At 39.7% G+C, this 17158-nt stretch overlaps 1 protein-coding gene across 4 annotated transcripts in view; it reads left to right on the forward strand.

Annotated features, from left to right (window-relative positions):
* Nucleotides 1-17158, forward strand: part of kif21a (kinesin family member 21A) — a 146246-nt gene that overhangs the window by 82969 nt on the left and 46119 nt on the right. For all 4 annotated transcript variants that reach the window (XM_043713606.2, XM_087999610.1, XM_043713604.2 and 1 more), the window contains exons 17-20: nucleotides 3898-3966; nucleotides 6780-6997; nucleotides 9005-9152; nucleotides 12364-12555. In XM_043713606.2, the coding sequence (XP_043569541.2) occupies nucleotides 3898-3966; nucleotides 6780-6997; nucleotides 9005-9152; nucleotides 12364-12555 (627 nt within the window). The remainder of the gene's footprint in view (nucleotides 1-3897; nucleotides 3967-6779; nucleotides 6998-9004; nucleotides 9153-12363; nucleotides 12556-17158) is intronic.

Genomic DNA, 17158 nt, shown 5'->3' on the forward strand with positions numbered 1-17158 from the left:
ATTCTTTTAATTATGGTCTCATCAACACGTTGTGTGCTTGCAGTAAGACTGTCCGACTCTTGTACTGCAATGCTGTTGAAACAAAGGCCAGCATTCCATTAGCCTTTCTGATTACCTGCTGCACCTGTGTGCTCGCTTTCTGTGTTTCATGCTTAAGTGCCCCCAGGTTCCTTTGTGTTGTGGCTTTCTGCAGTTTTGTTCTATTTCAATAATAATCTGCTCTTTTGTTCTCCTTCCAAAGTGAATAACTTGATATTTTCCCACATTGTACTCCATTTGTCAACTTTTCATTTGCCCACGAGAGGCTGTTATCTTATGTTTTAACCTTTTGTGGGTACATTGTCAAATAATTTCTGGAAATCAAAATAGAACACATTTGCTTCTGCTGTATTCACTCTGGTTGGGACTCCCTTCAACTCAAACACTTCAGTTATACACAGTCTCTTGCCTTGTAGCTAAATGCTTTGATTCCATATCTCAGTTGGAAATGCATTTTTTTGCATGTAAAATTATGATAAGGTGTTTCTAGTGAGGAACTACATTTTAATCAGTTCTGATGATGGATAAATATGTATTTCAGGAAATTCATCGTAAAATGCAATTTTTATAGGTAGATCTGTCTTGTTATCCATATCTTGCAATTCACATGTTATGAATAGGATTGGCATGCCACAGTTTGGTTTGGCATTTCAGATAAGCTTTGCAGGCTGTCAATATCTGCTCCAGTTTACAAAACAGTACACACCAATCTAACCCACTCTGTTGTTCAGTTGAAAACTAATCATTGATTGGATCTGTCACAATTGCATTTAGTGATGTGTACAATTTTGATTTATCTGAAAGGTGAGGAACTCTGTAAGCTTAGAGTTCTTATTCCTCTAACTGAGTTTTTTGATATGTAATTTGAGCTTCTGTGTTGGTCTAGGAATGCACTTGCAAACTCATTGAAGCAGGATTAGATTTCCATGCTAATGGAAATCATATAGAATGAATATGTTGAACCATCAGCTTAGGTTGAAAATGATTGGCCGTTGATGATTACTCGCATTGCCTTTATCGTTGCCCACATTTGAAATTGTTGGATCTGTTCTGCATCCATCCTATTTAACACAATGATTGTGTCACGCATTCCTAGATCAGCAACAGGCATACATGAAAACAGGATAAAACCTGATAAATGTACTATGCAGAACTAAGACATATAAATAAAATTAATCTATGTGCTATAGAGTGCTAAATGATCATCCACTAACAGATTTGATCAAAACTCTGCAGTCCTGCCTCCTTCAATCATTAATAGTAGTGACTAACTAAGCAAAATGGGAAGAGGAGCTCAATGATAGCAGAGGCCAGCATGTCAGTTCAAAAGTAGAGGCTAAAGCATCAGATGGATCATTCAGGTCAGCCTTTTTTGGAATTCCTCATCACAGACCGTCGCATTGAATCAATGATTCGTTCTTGGTGGTTGAGAAACATTAGCCATGCACCAGATACAGCAGACTGCAAGCTCCATAAGCATGCTGGGTGCACTGGATAAACTATTCCAGCAGAACATTAGTATCTAATTGAGAATGGGGAAAATAATCATAGGGATGTTCTGTCTGAAAAAAGTAGCATAAATCCAAATTAGCCAAATGCCACTTAAAACTAATCTCAATCAGCAGTGATGAAAAGTTCTAGTCAAAAACATCAAGTGGCACTTACCAATAACCTGCTTATCTAAGCTCAGACTGATTTCCACCAGCTTATTTGACTCCAGAACTGAGTCTTCATTGGAAAAATGGCCACAAAAAAAAAAGTTCAAGAGGTTTGTTCTTTCATATCAAGGCAGTATTTGACTAATTGCAGCAGTAGATGGTCAGACGCTGAAAATTCTGTGGTGTGATCAAATTCCCAAAGCTTTGTTATGACCAATGAAGGCACAAATCAGTGGTGTGATGGAACACTCCTCACTTATCTGGATTGGAACATCTCTGATAACACTGAAGAAGCACAATTGTATCTGAGGAAAAATAGGGTGCTGAATGGACAACTTGTCCATCATCTTCCCCATCAGAGGCATAACATCACTGCAATGTGTGCCACCAAGATTTATGACAAAGCTTTGATGTATTGTGGCAACAGCAACTCCCATATCCATATCCATAATCACAACCACCCAGAAGGACAAAGGCAGCAAGCATACAAGACTACCAATTCCTGCAAGTTCCCTTTCAAGTGACACATCATTCTGTTTTGGAAACAGCATCTTTTCTTCATTCATTGCTGGGCTAAAAAAATGTTAATCAGGGATTTCCAAACCGCAGAAGAAGCTGCACTGTGAAGACATCTTAATGTGGTCTCTCTTATCAATAGAGTTATGGACTGATTCATGTGCGATATGTCAGTTGATCAGAACAAGATGAAGAGTGGTTTTCTTTATGTTGGTGGTACTTATCACATGAAAATTCTTATCAGTAAACAGCTAAAGGGAATTTTGAATGAAATTAACAGTGTGTAGATTTAGCTAAAAGTTGAGTGGTCTGTGTGATGGAATGCTGTTTCATATGATGTGCAATTAGTCGATAAATCATTAGAAGTTAACTTGTGCAAGAAACTCAATCTCCTGTTAGATTAGAGATGTCCATTCTATTATTTCATTTAATGTTAAAATTATTTTCTCAATAAATGAAAGCAATTACAAAGCCAAGAAATCACCCCTATAACTATTCTCTCTATTCTAAGGATACTCGACAAATTTGAGTTTAACATAACTTGCTAAACAAAATAGGTCCATCTTCATTAAAATGCAGAACATTCCCATTCATAAGAGATTTGTAACTTTTATGAGCATTGTGAATGTGTTTTGAGCCTTCTGGGTGTGCTGAGTCAAATGCAAACTGACAGGCAACTTTTATCAAATCAATCAAACTTCACAATTTCCAACCATGACACACAGCTCAGATTTGACCAAGTCCTTTGTGACACTGTCAATATTTATTTGGCCTCATTTACTATGCACTTCCTTTCTTGTTCTGGATGTCATTTCTTGAGCAGTTGTATGTTGCTATCATAGTATTGGTTGTTTCATTTTTGCATCCACACTCTCTTCCCTGCATTCCCAAAAAGTAAAAACAAAGTAGTTTCAAAAAATAAAAAAAAGCTACAAATATGTACAATCACAGCAAATACTCAGTAAAATATTTTGGATTAGAGTGGTACTGGAAAAGCACAGCAGGTCAGGCAGCATCCGAGGAGCAGGAAAATTGGCGTTTCAGGCAAAAGCCCTTCTTCAGGAATGACTCTGATCTCCAGCATCTGCAGTCCTCACTTTCGCCTAAAATATTTTGGATGTCTGTGGTGCATACCAAGACACTAATGTAACTAAAAGAGTGCAAAACATCAAAATATATGCATGTGTCAGCTACAGCTCTGTAGCTAGAAGGCTCAGGTTCAAGTCCTTAACAAAATAAAATCAAACTTGACACTGCAATGAAGTAGTGAGCATGTGCTACAATGTCAGATAACATCTTTCAGATGGCATCTTTGTGACTGGCCCTATCCATTCTTTCAAGTGATTTGTAAAAGGTTCCATTGCACTGTTTCAAAGAAGAGCAGTATGTTGCAAATACTAATCAACAGTACAAAATTAGATGACCTAGTCATCATTGCATTGCTCTTTGTAGGAGCTGTGTAAAATACCTGCAGTTTTAATTTTGCTGTCGTTATTGCATTTCAGAAATACCTCATGGCTATAAAGATATTCATTGGTCATGTAAACCTTTATTTGAAACCAGTTAGGATCTGTTTTACTTTACGAGGCAAGGCACTATTGTAGCTAATTCTGCTTTTTGTTTGGAATGGAGGTTTGTTTCCCATTTCATGCTTAATTTAAGTTTGTTTTTCTTCTCTACTCAGCATCAAATGAAACTTTTGGAAGCTAAAAAGCGACAGCAAGAAATAATTCTACGACGAAAAACTGAAGAGGTGAGGAATTGTTAATTAATTGTGCTTGTGTATTTCAAAGCAAAATGACACTGATTTTGTAGTCCTTACTACTTTTGGAGCTGATGGCCATTTCTAGAATGTTATGTGCCATTTAAACTTGATAATCCAGAATTTACTGTCAGTAGAGAGTGCACTGTTGGAGTTACTGCAGAATAAAATCACCTTGGTCATTTAACTGACAGGAATTTGCTAATGGTTAGCAGAGAGTCTCACTGTGCAACTTTTGGAAAAGGTTATGATGTGTCTGGGATTTTAATGATATGCTAAGTCTGTATTAACAGATGAAAAGATTTTTAGCCCTGAAACTTGATTTGTGGAATGTCTGATTTCTCCACGCTACTTTGAATATTTAAGTTTAGGATTTTTCGGCTTCTTCCTTTTACTTTGTTTATAGATACCAATTGTTTGTTTGCTTTGTAAAATTTACAAAACATGAAAATTCATCAGTGCATTTCACAAACTGGCTTTCTGAGAGTGAGAATCTTTTGTTGTGGTTGGTTGGTTTATCCTGCTTTATACAAACATTGAAAATCAGAGCAGGAGTAGGCCATTTGGCGCTTTTGAGCCTGTTTTGCCATTCATTATGACCATGGCTAATCATCCACTTCAATAGCCTCTTCCTACTTTTCCCCCATTTCCTTTGATCCATTTACAAAGTGCGATATCTAACCTTTCCTTAAAATCATAAAATATTTGGCCTCAACTGCTTTCTGTTCAAAGTTTGTGAGAAGACTTGTAGCTCGGTTGCTCATTGTTGTGGTTCTGTTCGCCGAGCTGGGAATTTGTTTTGCAGACGTTTCGTCCCCTGTCTAGGTGACATCCTCAGTGCTTGGGAGCCTCCTGTGAAACGCTTCTGTGTTGTTTCCTCCGGCATTTATAGTGGTTTTTCTCTGCTGCTTCTGATTGTCAGTTCCAGCTGCCCACTGCAGTGACCGGTATATTGGGTCCAGGTCGATGTGTTTGTTGATAGAATCTGTGGATGAGTGCCATGCCTGTAGGAATTCCCTGGCTGTTCTCTGTTTGGCTTGTCCTATAATAGTAGTGTTGTCCTAGTTGAACTCATGTTGCCTGTCATCTGCGTGTGTGGCTACTAAGGATAGCTGGTCATGTCGTTTCGTGGCTAGTTGGTGTTCATGGATATGGATCGTTAGCTGTCTTCCTGTTTGTCCTATGTAGTGCTTTCTGTGGTTGCAAATTCCATATCCTCCTCATTCTCTGAGAAGAAATCACCCCTCGTCTCAGTCCTAAATGTAACCTGAGACTGTGACCCATAGTTCTCGAATGCCTCACTATCAGGAAGCATCCTTCCTGCATCCACCCTGTTCAGTTTGGTTATCGGTTTTTGAGTTTCTGAGAATTCCTTCATTCTTCAAAGCTCCAATGGATATAACCTGAACCGATTCAACCTTGCCCTCCGTCCTGCCATCCCAGGATTGAGTCTGGTCAACCTTCGTTACATTCCCTCCTAAAACAAGAACATCATTCCTCAAATAAGGAGACCGAAACAGCGCACATTATTCCAGGTGTGGTCTCACTCAGGCCCCAAGACATTCCTGCTCCTGTGCTTGCATCCTCTAATTATGAAGGCCAACATACTTTGCCTCCTTCACCGCCTGCTCTTCCTATGTTCTCTCATTCAGCAACTGATGTGCCAGGGCACCCAGGTGCACATTTCCCTCTTTCAATTTCTAGCCTTCCAGCTTTTTTTGCTGCAAAATTGAATTACATCACATGTCTGTGTTTATACTGCATTCGCCATGCATTTCCCACTCTCTCAACTTGTCCAAATCACCCAATATTTCTGTATCCTCATCATAGCTCAACATCCCACCCAACTTCGTGTCATCTACAAAGCTGGGAGTTATGACGTTTCGTTCCCTTAATTAAATCATTGATAAAAATTGTGACCAGCTGAGGTCCTGGTACTGATTCCTATGGTATCCCACTAGTCACTGCCTGCCATTCTAGAGAAAACTCATATTCCTGATCTTTGTTTCCTGTCTGCTAACCAGTTTTCTATGCGACTCAATACACTGCCCCAATCTTGTGCGCTTCAATTTACTCATTAATGTTTTCAAGTGGGACTTTATCAAAAGTCTTCTGAAAGTCCAAATAAATTACAGCTATGGCTCCCTCTCATCAACTCTACTGGCTGCATCCTTAAAGAATTCCAGTAGATTTGTCAAGCATGATTTCTCTTTCATAAATCCATGATGACTCTGTCTGATCCTGCTTTTCCAAGTTTTAAATAGAGAGGTTGCATTAGTTGTACTCCAACTTTCAATCTTCAGTTTTCTTTTAAAATCTGTATTTTTGTAAAAAATTTACTGACCAGGTCAATGATGAGCAGCAAAAATGTTTAGAGGAATCACTAAAATAATTTCAGACTTGGGACTAAGTTGTGAAGAAAGATGCAATGAAATAATTTTATTTCTGGAGGAAATGCTATTGTGTAGATGTAATATGTAATGTATATGGAATATGATGCAGTCTTCAAACTAACGTCAGATTAAGTAATAGGAGTGAGTAAGCTCAAACTTGAAAAATTCACAACCCTGTTAGTCATGTGCAATGCGTTTTGTTAGTGTAAATGGCCACATTGTCTGTATTGAATTGTTTTCTGTTGCAATGTTTGTTAGAAGTTGAAGTGGTTTCCACTTAAGTCATGCCTTCTATTTGTTTGCTTTCACTTGGATAATTATGGTTTTGTTTGTGGCAAAAATGTTTAAAATCTGTTTTTGAAGTTGCATGTAATATCTTATGCTCGAAGTGTGCAATACTTTTACCTTTAGGTTACAGCCCTTCGAAAACTATCAAAGCCCATGTCTGATAAAGTAGCTGGACGAGTGAGTCGTAAATTGAGCTTACCAGATCCTGTTTCAGAGTCACCATCTCACATGAGTATTTATGAGCATGATCGGTCAACTGCTAACTTCACTGGCCCACAGAAAGGGAGAACTTTAACTTCTCGGACTGTACCTACTTCAACAGACAAAACAAATGGGATCAGGTACTTTTTAGTTTTATTTCCAGCCTTTAGACTTTCTAAGTGCAGAACACCTAATGGGTGAATAACAGTGTGTTAATATTCACAACTTTGTTTTCATTGCTAGAGTTCCCAAATTGTTTAATGTATCTTGTGATAATGTGAACAGACCAGAAATATTCTGATTTTAATTCCTGGTCTGTGCTAATCAGTTTGTACATTGGCTATATTGCCCTGAGCTTAGGGGAGTGGAATCATTCTGGATTCTCTTTGCAGGTTTCTATCTAGCAGAATTCTTGGGCGAATGTTGGACCAGATTTTACTGATCTCCTTTTAGTGAAATGTCAGGATCCCATTGACAGCACAAAATGATGAAGCAATTAATGTGTCTTTGACTCTGTATTTGAGAAACAAATATTGGTCAGAACTAGCAGAAGTGATATAGGGTGGACATCATGTCTGAAGCCATTGTGAAGGAGTTTTGCAGGATCAGATCAAAAGTGGGAAAAGGGGAATTGGTTCCCAGGTTGATGGAGAGGAGAGGCAGGTTATGTTTAGAGCAGGGTAAAGGGGGTAGCAGGTTCAGAGCAGGGGTAAGGTGGTCATTCGCTGGAGATGGGGAAGGGAGGTGGGGAGAGTGCAGGGGAAAATTAAGGGGGAGTTGGGATTACCAGCAGCAAGGTAAAGAAGATCAGTTCAGAATCTGGGGAGTAGTAGTGGGTTCCCAGTGAGGTTAAAAAGGAGGAGCATGCTTGGACTGGGATGGGAGTGTTGGGTCTGGAGTGGGGGGAGGAGGCAAAGTGGGGATAGAGTCTGGTTGGGGGGGTGTTTCGGAAAGGGAGGAGGAGGAGAATGTAGTCAGGAAAGCTATGTATTTAATAGCTTACTTTGTCCTCAGTAACTCTTTACTTTCACTGGAACATTCCAATTTAAATTCAGACTTTCAGGCGGTTCCCAGTCGGGGAGTTGCCCAACATAAATTTCCACTCCCCATACGATTCCTTTTGGAGTCTGGTTAGACAGGGGGTTCCAAAGGCTTCCCATTTGCAACTCCCATTTATTCTCGATTAGTAACTGGTTGACATTTAGAAAATCTGAGCCAGTACATTTTTCTAATTTACAGCAATTTAGAAACAGTCACATTAAAGGTAGAAGAAAACAAATGTATCCCCTACTCTTCTCAAACTTCGCTTTGCTTCTATTAATTGGATTTCTTAACAGACAAAGCTGTTGGTTTACTGTGAAAGCAGGATTTAGCTGACAAAAGTGTAAAGCTAATTAGCACAAAGTTGGAAACTTGTTAGTATTAATATTTACCCTTCTCACTGCCCTGAAACACATGTACAGATACACATCCATTTATACTAGGACGGGGGTGTGGCGAAACATTTGATTTGTCTCTTCAGTGATTCACTTTGTGAAACATTTCCACTAATGTTTTGGTTATGGTTAGTTCTTAAAGACAAAATGGATGAGGTGTGGAATGTCAAAATGGCTGTCATGTGTAGACCGGTATCAATAAACATGAGCAGTTGTCTCTGGGAACTTTGCAAACACAGCTTCCTGAGGATTTCAGGAGCTTGCGAGGAAATCTTGAGAATTTTTCCGGTGACTCTTCGAGAGGGCAGTCAGATTTCACACTGGATTTACAACAAGGGCTCTTCTAACAACAGGAGAGCTACGTTCAGAATCTCCTTTCCCTTCAGCAGGCTTGTCACCAGCTGCTCCAAACAATATGGATAACACACACTGAAACCTGATGGTCATAAGCCCAGCCAAGTGGCTTCCTCAGAAAAGGAGCGTTTCTCACAAGAAATGTGACTACAAAACAATACCTTGTTCAAAAAAAAGTTTAAATGCTTTTTGTTTAATCTCTTTTTTTTAACATGTCCATGTATTCATAATCCTTCAAACTCAAGTCCATGAAAGTTATTAAATACGAAGCCTCTCTAACACTCAATTTTAAATGCCTTCGTACATAATATCATATGAAATTGGTTGATGTAACAATTCAAATCTGACCAATTGCAGAAAGAAGTACCAGAGGAAGTTTACAAATAGATATACGTCAAGAGCAGCAAGAATGAAGTGGCAGTCACTTGAACGTAGAGTTACTGAAATCATCATGCAAAGGATGACTATTGCCAACATGGAAGCGGATATGAATCGACTGCTCACGGTAAGACCAATCTCCCCTCAACTTGAAAAATAGAAATTGAAATAACTTTATTCCTTCAAATACAATCTGGTTGCATACGAGGTTCACTGGTGCTGTGGTTATTATCTTCTCAAGATTTGTTTGTATATCTATTTAGCTATACTCCTGAATCATAATTGACAGGGTTTTTTCGTTTGAAGGCAACATGGGGAATCTGGAACTCTGGAGAGGCAGAAGCCCTGATGACATTGAAGAACGATTTAGATGTGGACTTGCAATACCAAGGCTGTGGGCCAAGTGCTGGGGAAATGGGGTTAGAGAATAGTGAGGGAGTTGTTTTTGACTAGCATGGACACGATGGGCTAATGGGCTTTTTTCTATGCTGTAGACCTTTCTGGCTCTGAATGTAGATTTAAGCTGGTCCTAGCTCTCTTGTGACTTCAGACCCGACGAGACGTGCGTAAGCATCTCAGCTGTTCAGGAATGCTCTGAGAGGAGCCATAATGTAATCGTAGCTTGTGTCTGAGCTAGAAGCCTCAGTGTGGAGCTCGTCAATGAATCTTGGCTGACTTGGTTGATTTCCAAGCATCTCACCAATGCAAGAAACCCAAAAGCATGTGAACTTGATTCCCATACATATTTTTATTCTTTTTATCTTGATTTTCGGAGTCCTTTATTTATTTAAGAAGAATGATACGGGAAATGGGAACTTAAACAGAGAAAACACGAGGGTCAAAAAGGGGACAGCAAAAAGATAGGTACAAAGCAGAATTTGAAAGTCGAATGAGACAAGGGTGAGAAACTAATGGGTCACTGTGCAGTTCATATCAATTCATATTTTTCCCTTCACTTCAATGGGAGTTAAAAGTCAACAGTTCTCATTGAGTTACAGACAGGGAATATGATTTTTCACTGCTGTTCCTCCACTTTCATTGCTTTGACATTATCTTTATATGGAATACAGGGAGAACTAGCCATTTGGATACTGAACTGGCTCGAAGGTAGGAGACAGAGGGTGGTGTTGGTGGAGGGTTGCTTTTTGGACTAGAGGCCTGTGACCAACGGTGTGTCACAAGGATCGGTGCTGGGTCCACTGCTTTTCGTCATTTGTATAAATGGTTCAGATGTGAACATAGGTGTGGTTAGTAAGTTTGCAGATGACACCAAAATTGGAGGTAAACTGGACAGCGAAGAAGGTTACCTTGGATTACAATGGGACATTGATCAGATGGGCCAGTGGGTCGAATAGTGGCAGATGGAGTTTAATTTAGATAAATGTGTGATGCTGCATTTTGGAAAGGCAAATCAGGGCAGTACGTAAGAACTTAATGGTAAGGTCCTGGGGAGTATTGCTGAACGTAGAGACCTTGGAGTGCAGGTTCATAGTTCCTTGAAAGAGCAGTCGCAATTACACAGGATAATGAAGAAGGCATTTTGTATGCTTGCCTTTATTGGTCAGTACATTGAATATAGGAGTTAGGAGGTCACGTTGTGATTGTACAGGGCATTGGTTAGACCACTTTTGGAGTACTGCATTCAATTCAGCTCTCCTTGCTATAGTAAAGATGTTGTGAAACTTGAAACAGTTCAGAAAAGCTTTACAAGGATGCTGCCAGGATTGGAGGCTTGAGCTAAAGGGAATGACTGAAAAAGCTGGGGCTATTTTCCCTGGAGGCAGAGGGGTGCCTTTAAAGAGGTATTAAAATCATGCAGGACATAGATAGGGTGAATAGCCAAGGTCTTTTCCTCCAAGGTTGGGGAGTCCAAAACTGAAGGGCATAATTTAATGTGAGAGGGGAAGGTGGTGCATGTATGGAATGAGCTGTCAGAGGAAGTGGTGGAGGCTGGTATATTTGCAACATTTAAAAGGCGTCTGGGTGGACGTATGAATAGGAAGATTTGAGGGAGGTGGGCCAAATGCTGCAAATGAGACTAGATTAATTTAGGATACCTGGTCAGCATAGACGAGCTGGACTTGGGGGTCTATTTCCATGCTGAACAGCTCTCAGACTCTATAAATCTCATGATTTGATCATAGTTCATTATTAATAAGGAATAAGCATATGTTGCTTTTAGATATCACTCTTGGGTTAAGTGTTGATTGCCATTTGAATGGAGCTGGTATAAAGTGTCTTCGCAAAACATCAAATCTCTGAAGTTGAAACAAATTTTGTCTATTCTGACACTAATTTGTTTTTTTCAAATTTGTTCATTGGGTATGAGACTCACTGGCAACATTTTGGTTCCCATCTCCAATTGCCATTGAGAAGGCGGTTGCTCTGTCCATGAACCACTAAATCTGTTTTGAAGCCAGTGCCAGAATTTTGATCATATGAATGGAGACATAGTTCCAAATTAAAATGTGCAACTTGGAGAAGAACTTGCACTTGGTGCAGTTACTGTGTGCCTGTTCCTGTCCTCTTTCTGGATTGTAGAGGTACTCGGAAGGCTGTGTTGAATTGTAATAAGCTTGACAATCTTGCAACTGCTTTTAATTTAAATTTATATTGGCATTTTGAGGTTGGTTGAGCAGTTTTGCATTTTCAAGTTGAATAATTAGCTGGTTTGAACCTGCAAATGGTGCAACTGGTTTGTTTAACTGTGTATAGGCACTGAAAATGTGACTTTTGATGACATTGAAGCAACAAGAACACAAAACCTGATATTAGTTTTTGCTGTACCACAGCTGTGACAATGCATTCAATTTTGAATTTTCTTAACCCATCACACACCATCCCCTGCCCCACCACTCTGTGTACCAAGAATACTTCACATGTTGCCTTGAATGTTTTGTTTGGCAACCATCCCAGTGTCCTATCTTGTTTAATTAATATTTTCCTGAATGGTTTCAGTTGTACTTTGATTTTTTCCTTGCTGAACAGTAGTTGTCTTATCTTTCCATTTGTCTTGTTTTTAGAACAAAAATTGTGAAGCCAGGGTTTGCACACAGTTCATCTCAATTTTTGTGGGAAGACTGAAGATTAGAATCTGTCAGTAAGAGGAATGAATGTTTTTCTTTATATGTTGATTTTCAATTTGTGAATGGCTGAAGAAAAATGTATGAACCTCTGATAAAACAATCTATTGGAAAGATGCATTCAAGTGTTGTGGCATTGTTCAAACACATTCAGAACCAGCAAGGTCATGCATTGAAATTGATCAGATTTACACGCTACGTGTTTATTATTTTTCATCTCTCAAGTTGTTAATAAGTTTACTCTTTTTATTACAGCAACGTGAAGATCTGACCAAAAGACGTGACAAATTGAATAAACGGAGAGAGAAGTTTGTCCAAGAGTGTATAGATGACAAAGCAATTCAAAGTATTAATGAAGAAACTGAGTCTTTGGGTGCAAATATTGATTATATTAATGACAGCATTTCAGAATGCCAGGCCAATATCATGCAGATGGAGGAAGCAAAGGCAAGTTAATGTTATAATTATTTCATTGTCATATGTTTGAAAATGAAATTCACAAAAATATCTTGGTATACAGTGTGTTTGGATTGTTTAAATTTATAATTTTATCATGTTAACATATAGATAATAGAAATCCTATTATCCATCTGTCACATCTTTCATCAAAGATCCCCATAGCTAATTCTAGTGTCTGAAATAAAGTCTAATGTTCTGAGAACACTATTGACACTGTTATTGCATGCTCTTCCTTAAAATGAGATTTGGAGCGAGGCAGAGTTACTGAGATTGTTAGTTGATCAGTTTGACATTCTTGTTAAAGCATGAGGGGATAATATTTAAAAATTGGCTTTCTGATAACTTTGTACCTTTTCAGTTCTGATAGCTCGTTCAGAGCTTGTTAAGCCTGTTTCAGTGACTTGCCATGTGCAGGCAAGTAGTCCTATCTGTGAAAATGGTCAGTGACAAGATGGAGCCAGGGAATTAGTGAAGAGGCTAGTGGTACTAATATTTGTCTGTTTGCCTGTGATTCTGGTCTCCGTGAAGCCTAGAAGTCAATCCATCTATCTTTCATCATCATTAATTTGAGTTCTGCCCTATCTGAAACATAATCATCCCAAACATAGACTCATATGATCATATGTAATGCATTATATTGGACTCTTTATCTTAAACATTTCTGCAGTCTTTGATTGACTATACCATCCTTTTGAAATGTACCTTCTCCAATATGTTGCAAAGGGATCACCCAGTGATCAATTAATCTCTTACCAACTCTGTTAGAAACATAAAATCACTGCACTGCTCTGGATTCCTTCCCTAACATAACCCCCATTATTTGCAGCATCCCCCAAGATCTAATATTCTTTCCCTCCTGTTGCAGCTATGTACTACCCTTTGACTTAATGTCTGCAATGCATGTAGTCATATTTCACACTTAGGCGAATTATATCAGCTCTCCCTTTCAATTTGTGAATGGCTGAAGAAAAATGTATGAATCTTTGATAAAACAATCTATTGGAAAGATGCTCTTAAATCTTTCTCTGTATTTACTGAGAGTTTATTTGTTCAATGTCCCTTCAATGTTCAATAAACCATAGACTTGAAGTGCTGCAAGCTCTGGAACCAGTCTGGCAATATCATGTCATTTTTCTCCTCATCAACTCATCATCATCTTATCATCTCCGGGAGGATCAGAGTTCACTATCTTTACGTTCATTTTGATCTGGAACTGATTTTTTCTAACCTTTTGACTTTCAAGTATATTGTCTACTTGCATCACCAACAATGAATGCTTTACCTTTACCTTAGACCATTTATTGCTCAAATTTCATCCATCTTTAATCATCATTAAACTTGATTGCAATACTCACTCAATTGACACCTCTTCCATCATAGTCTGAGCATGACAGCCGAACTAAAAGTTGATCCTATTCCTCGCTGGGTTGCATTCTTATCCATGTATTTAAATCCTTCAGTTCCCCATTGATACTCATCTCTCTAACCTTCTCAAATCTAACAGTCCGCTTCCTTAACTTGCTCTTGCATGAACTAATTCTATAATATGCCTTGCTGTGTGCTGAGTAGAAATATTGGCATTCCAGACTGTGCTGGTTAGTTTTTAGTAGCCTCTTAATGGTAGCTATTTCTGTTTATGGTTGATTGAGTCTGTGCTTGGGATGATCATGTCCTCGATAGGGTGGAACTCAAATTAATGATGATGAAAGATAGATGGCTTGACTTCTAGGCTTCATTGACACCAGAATCAACATAAACTGATGCTTTTTAATGGTGGATCTGACTGCCAGACGATGATGCATCAATTTGATATTTACAGGTGCAGCAGGCAGTAAAATGGTGTGTTGGCCAGCATAGCAAGGATTGGAGTACAGGAGCAGGAATGCCTTGCTATTGTACAGGGTCTTCTGTTATAAATGAAAATCTTGCTGATGTCATACCTGGAGTATTGTGTGCAGTTTTGGTCATCACCTCTGAAGAAAGATGTCCTGGGTGTGGAAAGAGGTTTACTGGATTGATTTCTGGAGTGCAGTACTGACATACGAAGAGAAACTGGATCAGTTAGGACAGATTCTGGAAAAATGCAGAAGTAACAGGATTGTTGTTATGGGTGATTTCAACTTTCCCAATATCGATTGGAACCTCCTTAGTGCAGATGGTTTGGATGGAGCTGTTTTTGTCAGGTGTGTTCAGGCGGGTTTTTTTACTCAGTATGTAGACAGACCGACGAGGGGGGAGGCCATTTTGGATTTGGTGCTCAGCAATGAGCCAGGACAGGTGTCGGATCTCTCAGTGGGAGAGCACTTTGGTGACAGTGATCACAACTGCCTCACATTTAGCATAGTCTTGGAGAGTGAAAGGAGCAATTACCAAGGGAAGATATTTAATTGGGGAAAAGGAAATTATGTCGCTCTCAGACAGGAGTTGGGAAGTACAGATTGGGAGCAATTGTTCCACAGAAAGGGCACAGCAGACATGTCGAGACTATTTAAGGAGCAGTTGTTGCAAGTGATGCATGAATTTGTTTCTCTGAGACAGGTAAGAAGGGGTAAGATTAATGAACCTTGGATGATGAGAATAGAGGATTCTCGTCAAAAGGAAAAAGGCAGTTTACGTAAGGTGGAGGAAGCAAAGATCTAGCACAGCTTTAGAGGATTACAGGCTTGCTAGAAAGGAGCTCAGAAGTGGACAGAGGAGAGCCTGAAGGGGGCACAAAAAAGGCTTGGCAAGAAGGCTTAGGGAGAACCCAAAGGCATTTTACTTTTACGTGAGGAATTGGAGAATGATCAGGGAAAGAATGTAGGGCCAATCGGGGATAGCAGAGGGAACTTGTGGGTGGAGTCTGAGCAGATGGGGGAAGCCCTAAATGAGCTTTTTTGCTTTGGTTTTTCACTAAGGAAAGGGACCTTGTTGTAAATGAAAACTTTGAGGAGCTGGGATACAGTCTTGACCAGATCAAGATTGATGAAGTTGATGTGCTGGAAATTTTGGAAAACATTAAGATTGATAAGTCCCCAGATTTATCCCAGGCTACTCCGGGAAGCAAGAAAGGAGGTTGCTAAGCCACTGGCTAGGATATTTGCCTTCTCACTCTCCAAAGAGTCGTACTGGAGGATTGGAAGGAGGCAAACGTTGTTCCTCTTTTCAAGAAGGGTAATAGGGAAATCTCTGGCAATTACAGACCAGTCAGTCTTGCGTCTGTGGTCAGCAAAGTTTTGAAAAGAATTCTGAGGGATAGGATTTATGATGATTTGGCAAAGCATAGTGTGATTAAAGGCAGTCAGCATGGCTTTGTGAGGGGCAGGTCATGCCTCACAAATCTTGAGTTTCTTTGAGGAGGTATCAAGACAGGTCGAGCAGTGGATGTGATGTATGTGGACTTCAGCAAGGTATTTGATAAGGTTCCCCATGGTAGGCTCATTCATAAAGTCAGGAAGTATGGGATACAGAAAGATTTGGCTGGCTGACAGAAGGCAGAGAGTGGTTGTAGATGGAAAGTATTCTGCCTGGAGGTCAATGTTGAGTGGGGTCCTGCAGGGCTCTGTTCTTGGACCTCTGCTCTTGGTAGTTTTTATAAATGACTTGGATGAGGAGGTTGAGGGGTGGGTTATTAAATTTGCAAATGATACAAAAGTTGGAGGTATCGTCGATATTATAGAGGGCTGCTGCAGCGCAACATAGGATGCAGAGCTGGGCTGAGAAATGGCAGATGGAGTTCAATCTGGATAAAAGTAAAGTGATGCATTTTGGAAAGTCAAACTCGAATGCTGAATATAAGGATTAAAGACCGGATTCTTGGCAGTGTGGAGGAACAGAGGGATCTTGGTGTTTAAATACATCCCTCCAAGTTGCGACCCAAGTGGATAGGGTTGTTAAAGCATCTGGCGTTTTGGCTTTCATTAACAGGGGGATCGAGTTTAAGAGCCGCGAGGTTTTGCTACAGCTCGACCAGTCCCTGGTTGAGACCACACTTGGAATATTGTATCCAGTTCTGGTCCCCCTACTATGGGAAAGATACAGAGGCTTTGGACAGGGTGCAAAGAAGTTTACCAGTATGCTGCCTAGACTGGAGGGCTTGCCTTATGAAGAAAGGTTTTCCCTCTGGAGAGAAGGAGGAAGAGAGGAGATCTGATTGAGGTATACAAGATAATGAGAGGAATAGATAGAGTTAATAGTCAGAGACTTTTCCCCAGGGCAAGGTTGACTGGTACGAGGAGTCATAGTAAGAAGATAGTAGGAGGAAAGTACAAAGGAGATGTCAGAGGTAGGTTCTTTACGCAGAGAATTGTGAATGCGTGGTATGCATTGCCAACTGTGGTGGTGGAAGCAGAGTCATTGGGAACATTTAAGTGACTACTGGACATGCACATGGATAGCAGTGAGTTGAGGGGTGCGGCGGTTATTATATTTTACATTAGGATTAAACCTCAGCACAACATCGTGAGCCACAGGGCCTGTTCTGTGCTGTACTTTTCTATGTTCTATGTTCTATGTATATTCAGTGGCGTTCAGAAGAATGAGTGGTGGGTAGAAATCTTAAATCTGTGAAATGCAAACAGGACTAGTTAGAGTAAATACAGGGAGGATGGTT

Source organism: Chiloscyllium plagiosum, unplaced genomic scaffold (assembly GCF_037043375.1).
Source record: "Chiloscyllium plagiosum isolate Xiang-an unplaced genomic scaffold, Cpla_swu_hap1 HiC_scaffold_23, whole genome shotgun sequence".
NCBI classification, from domain to species: Eukaryota; Metazoa; Chordata; class Chondrichthyes; order Orectolobiformes; family Hemiscylliidae; genus Chiloscyllium; species Chiloscyllium plagiosum.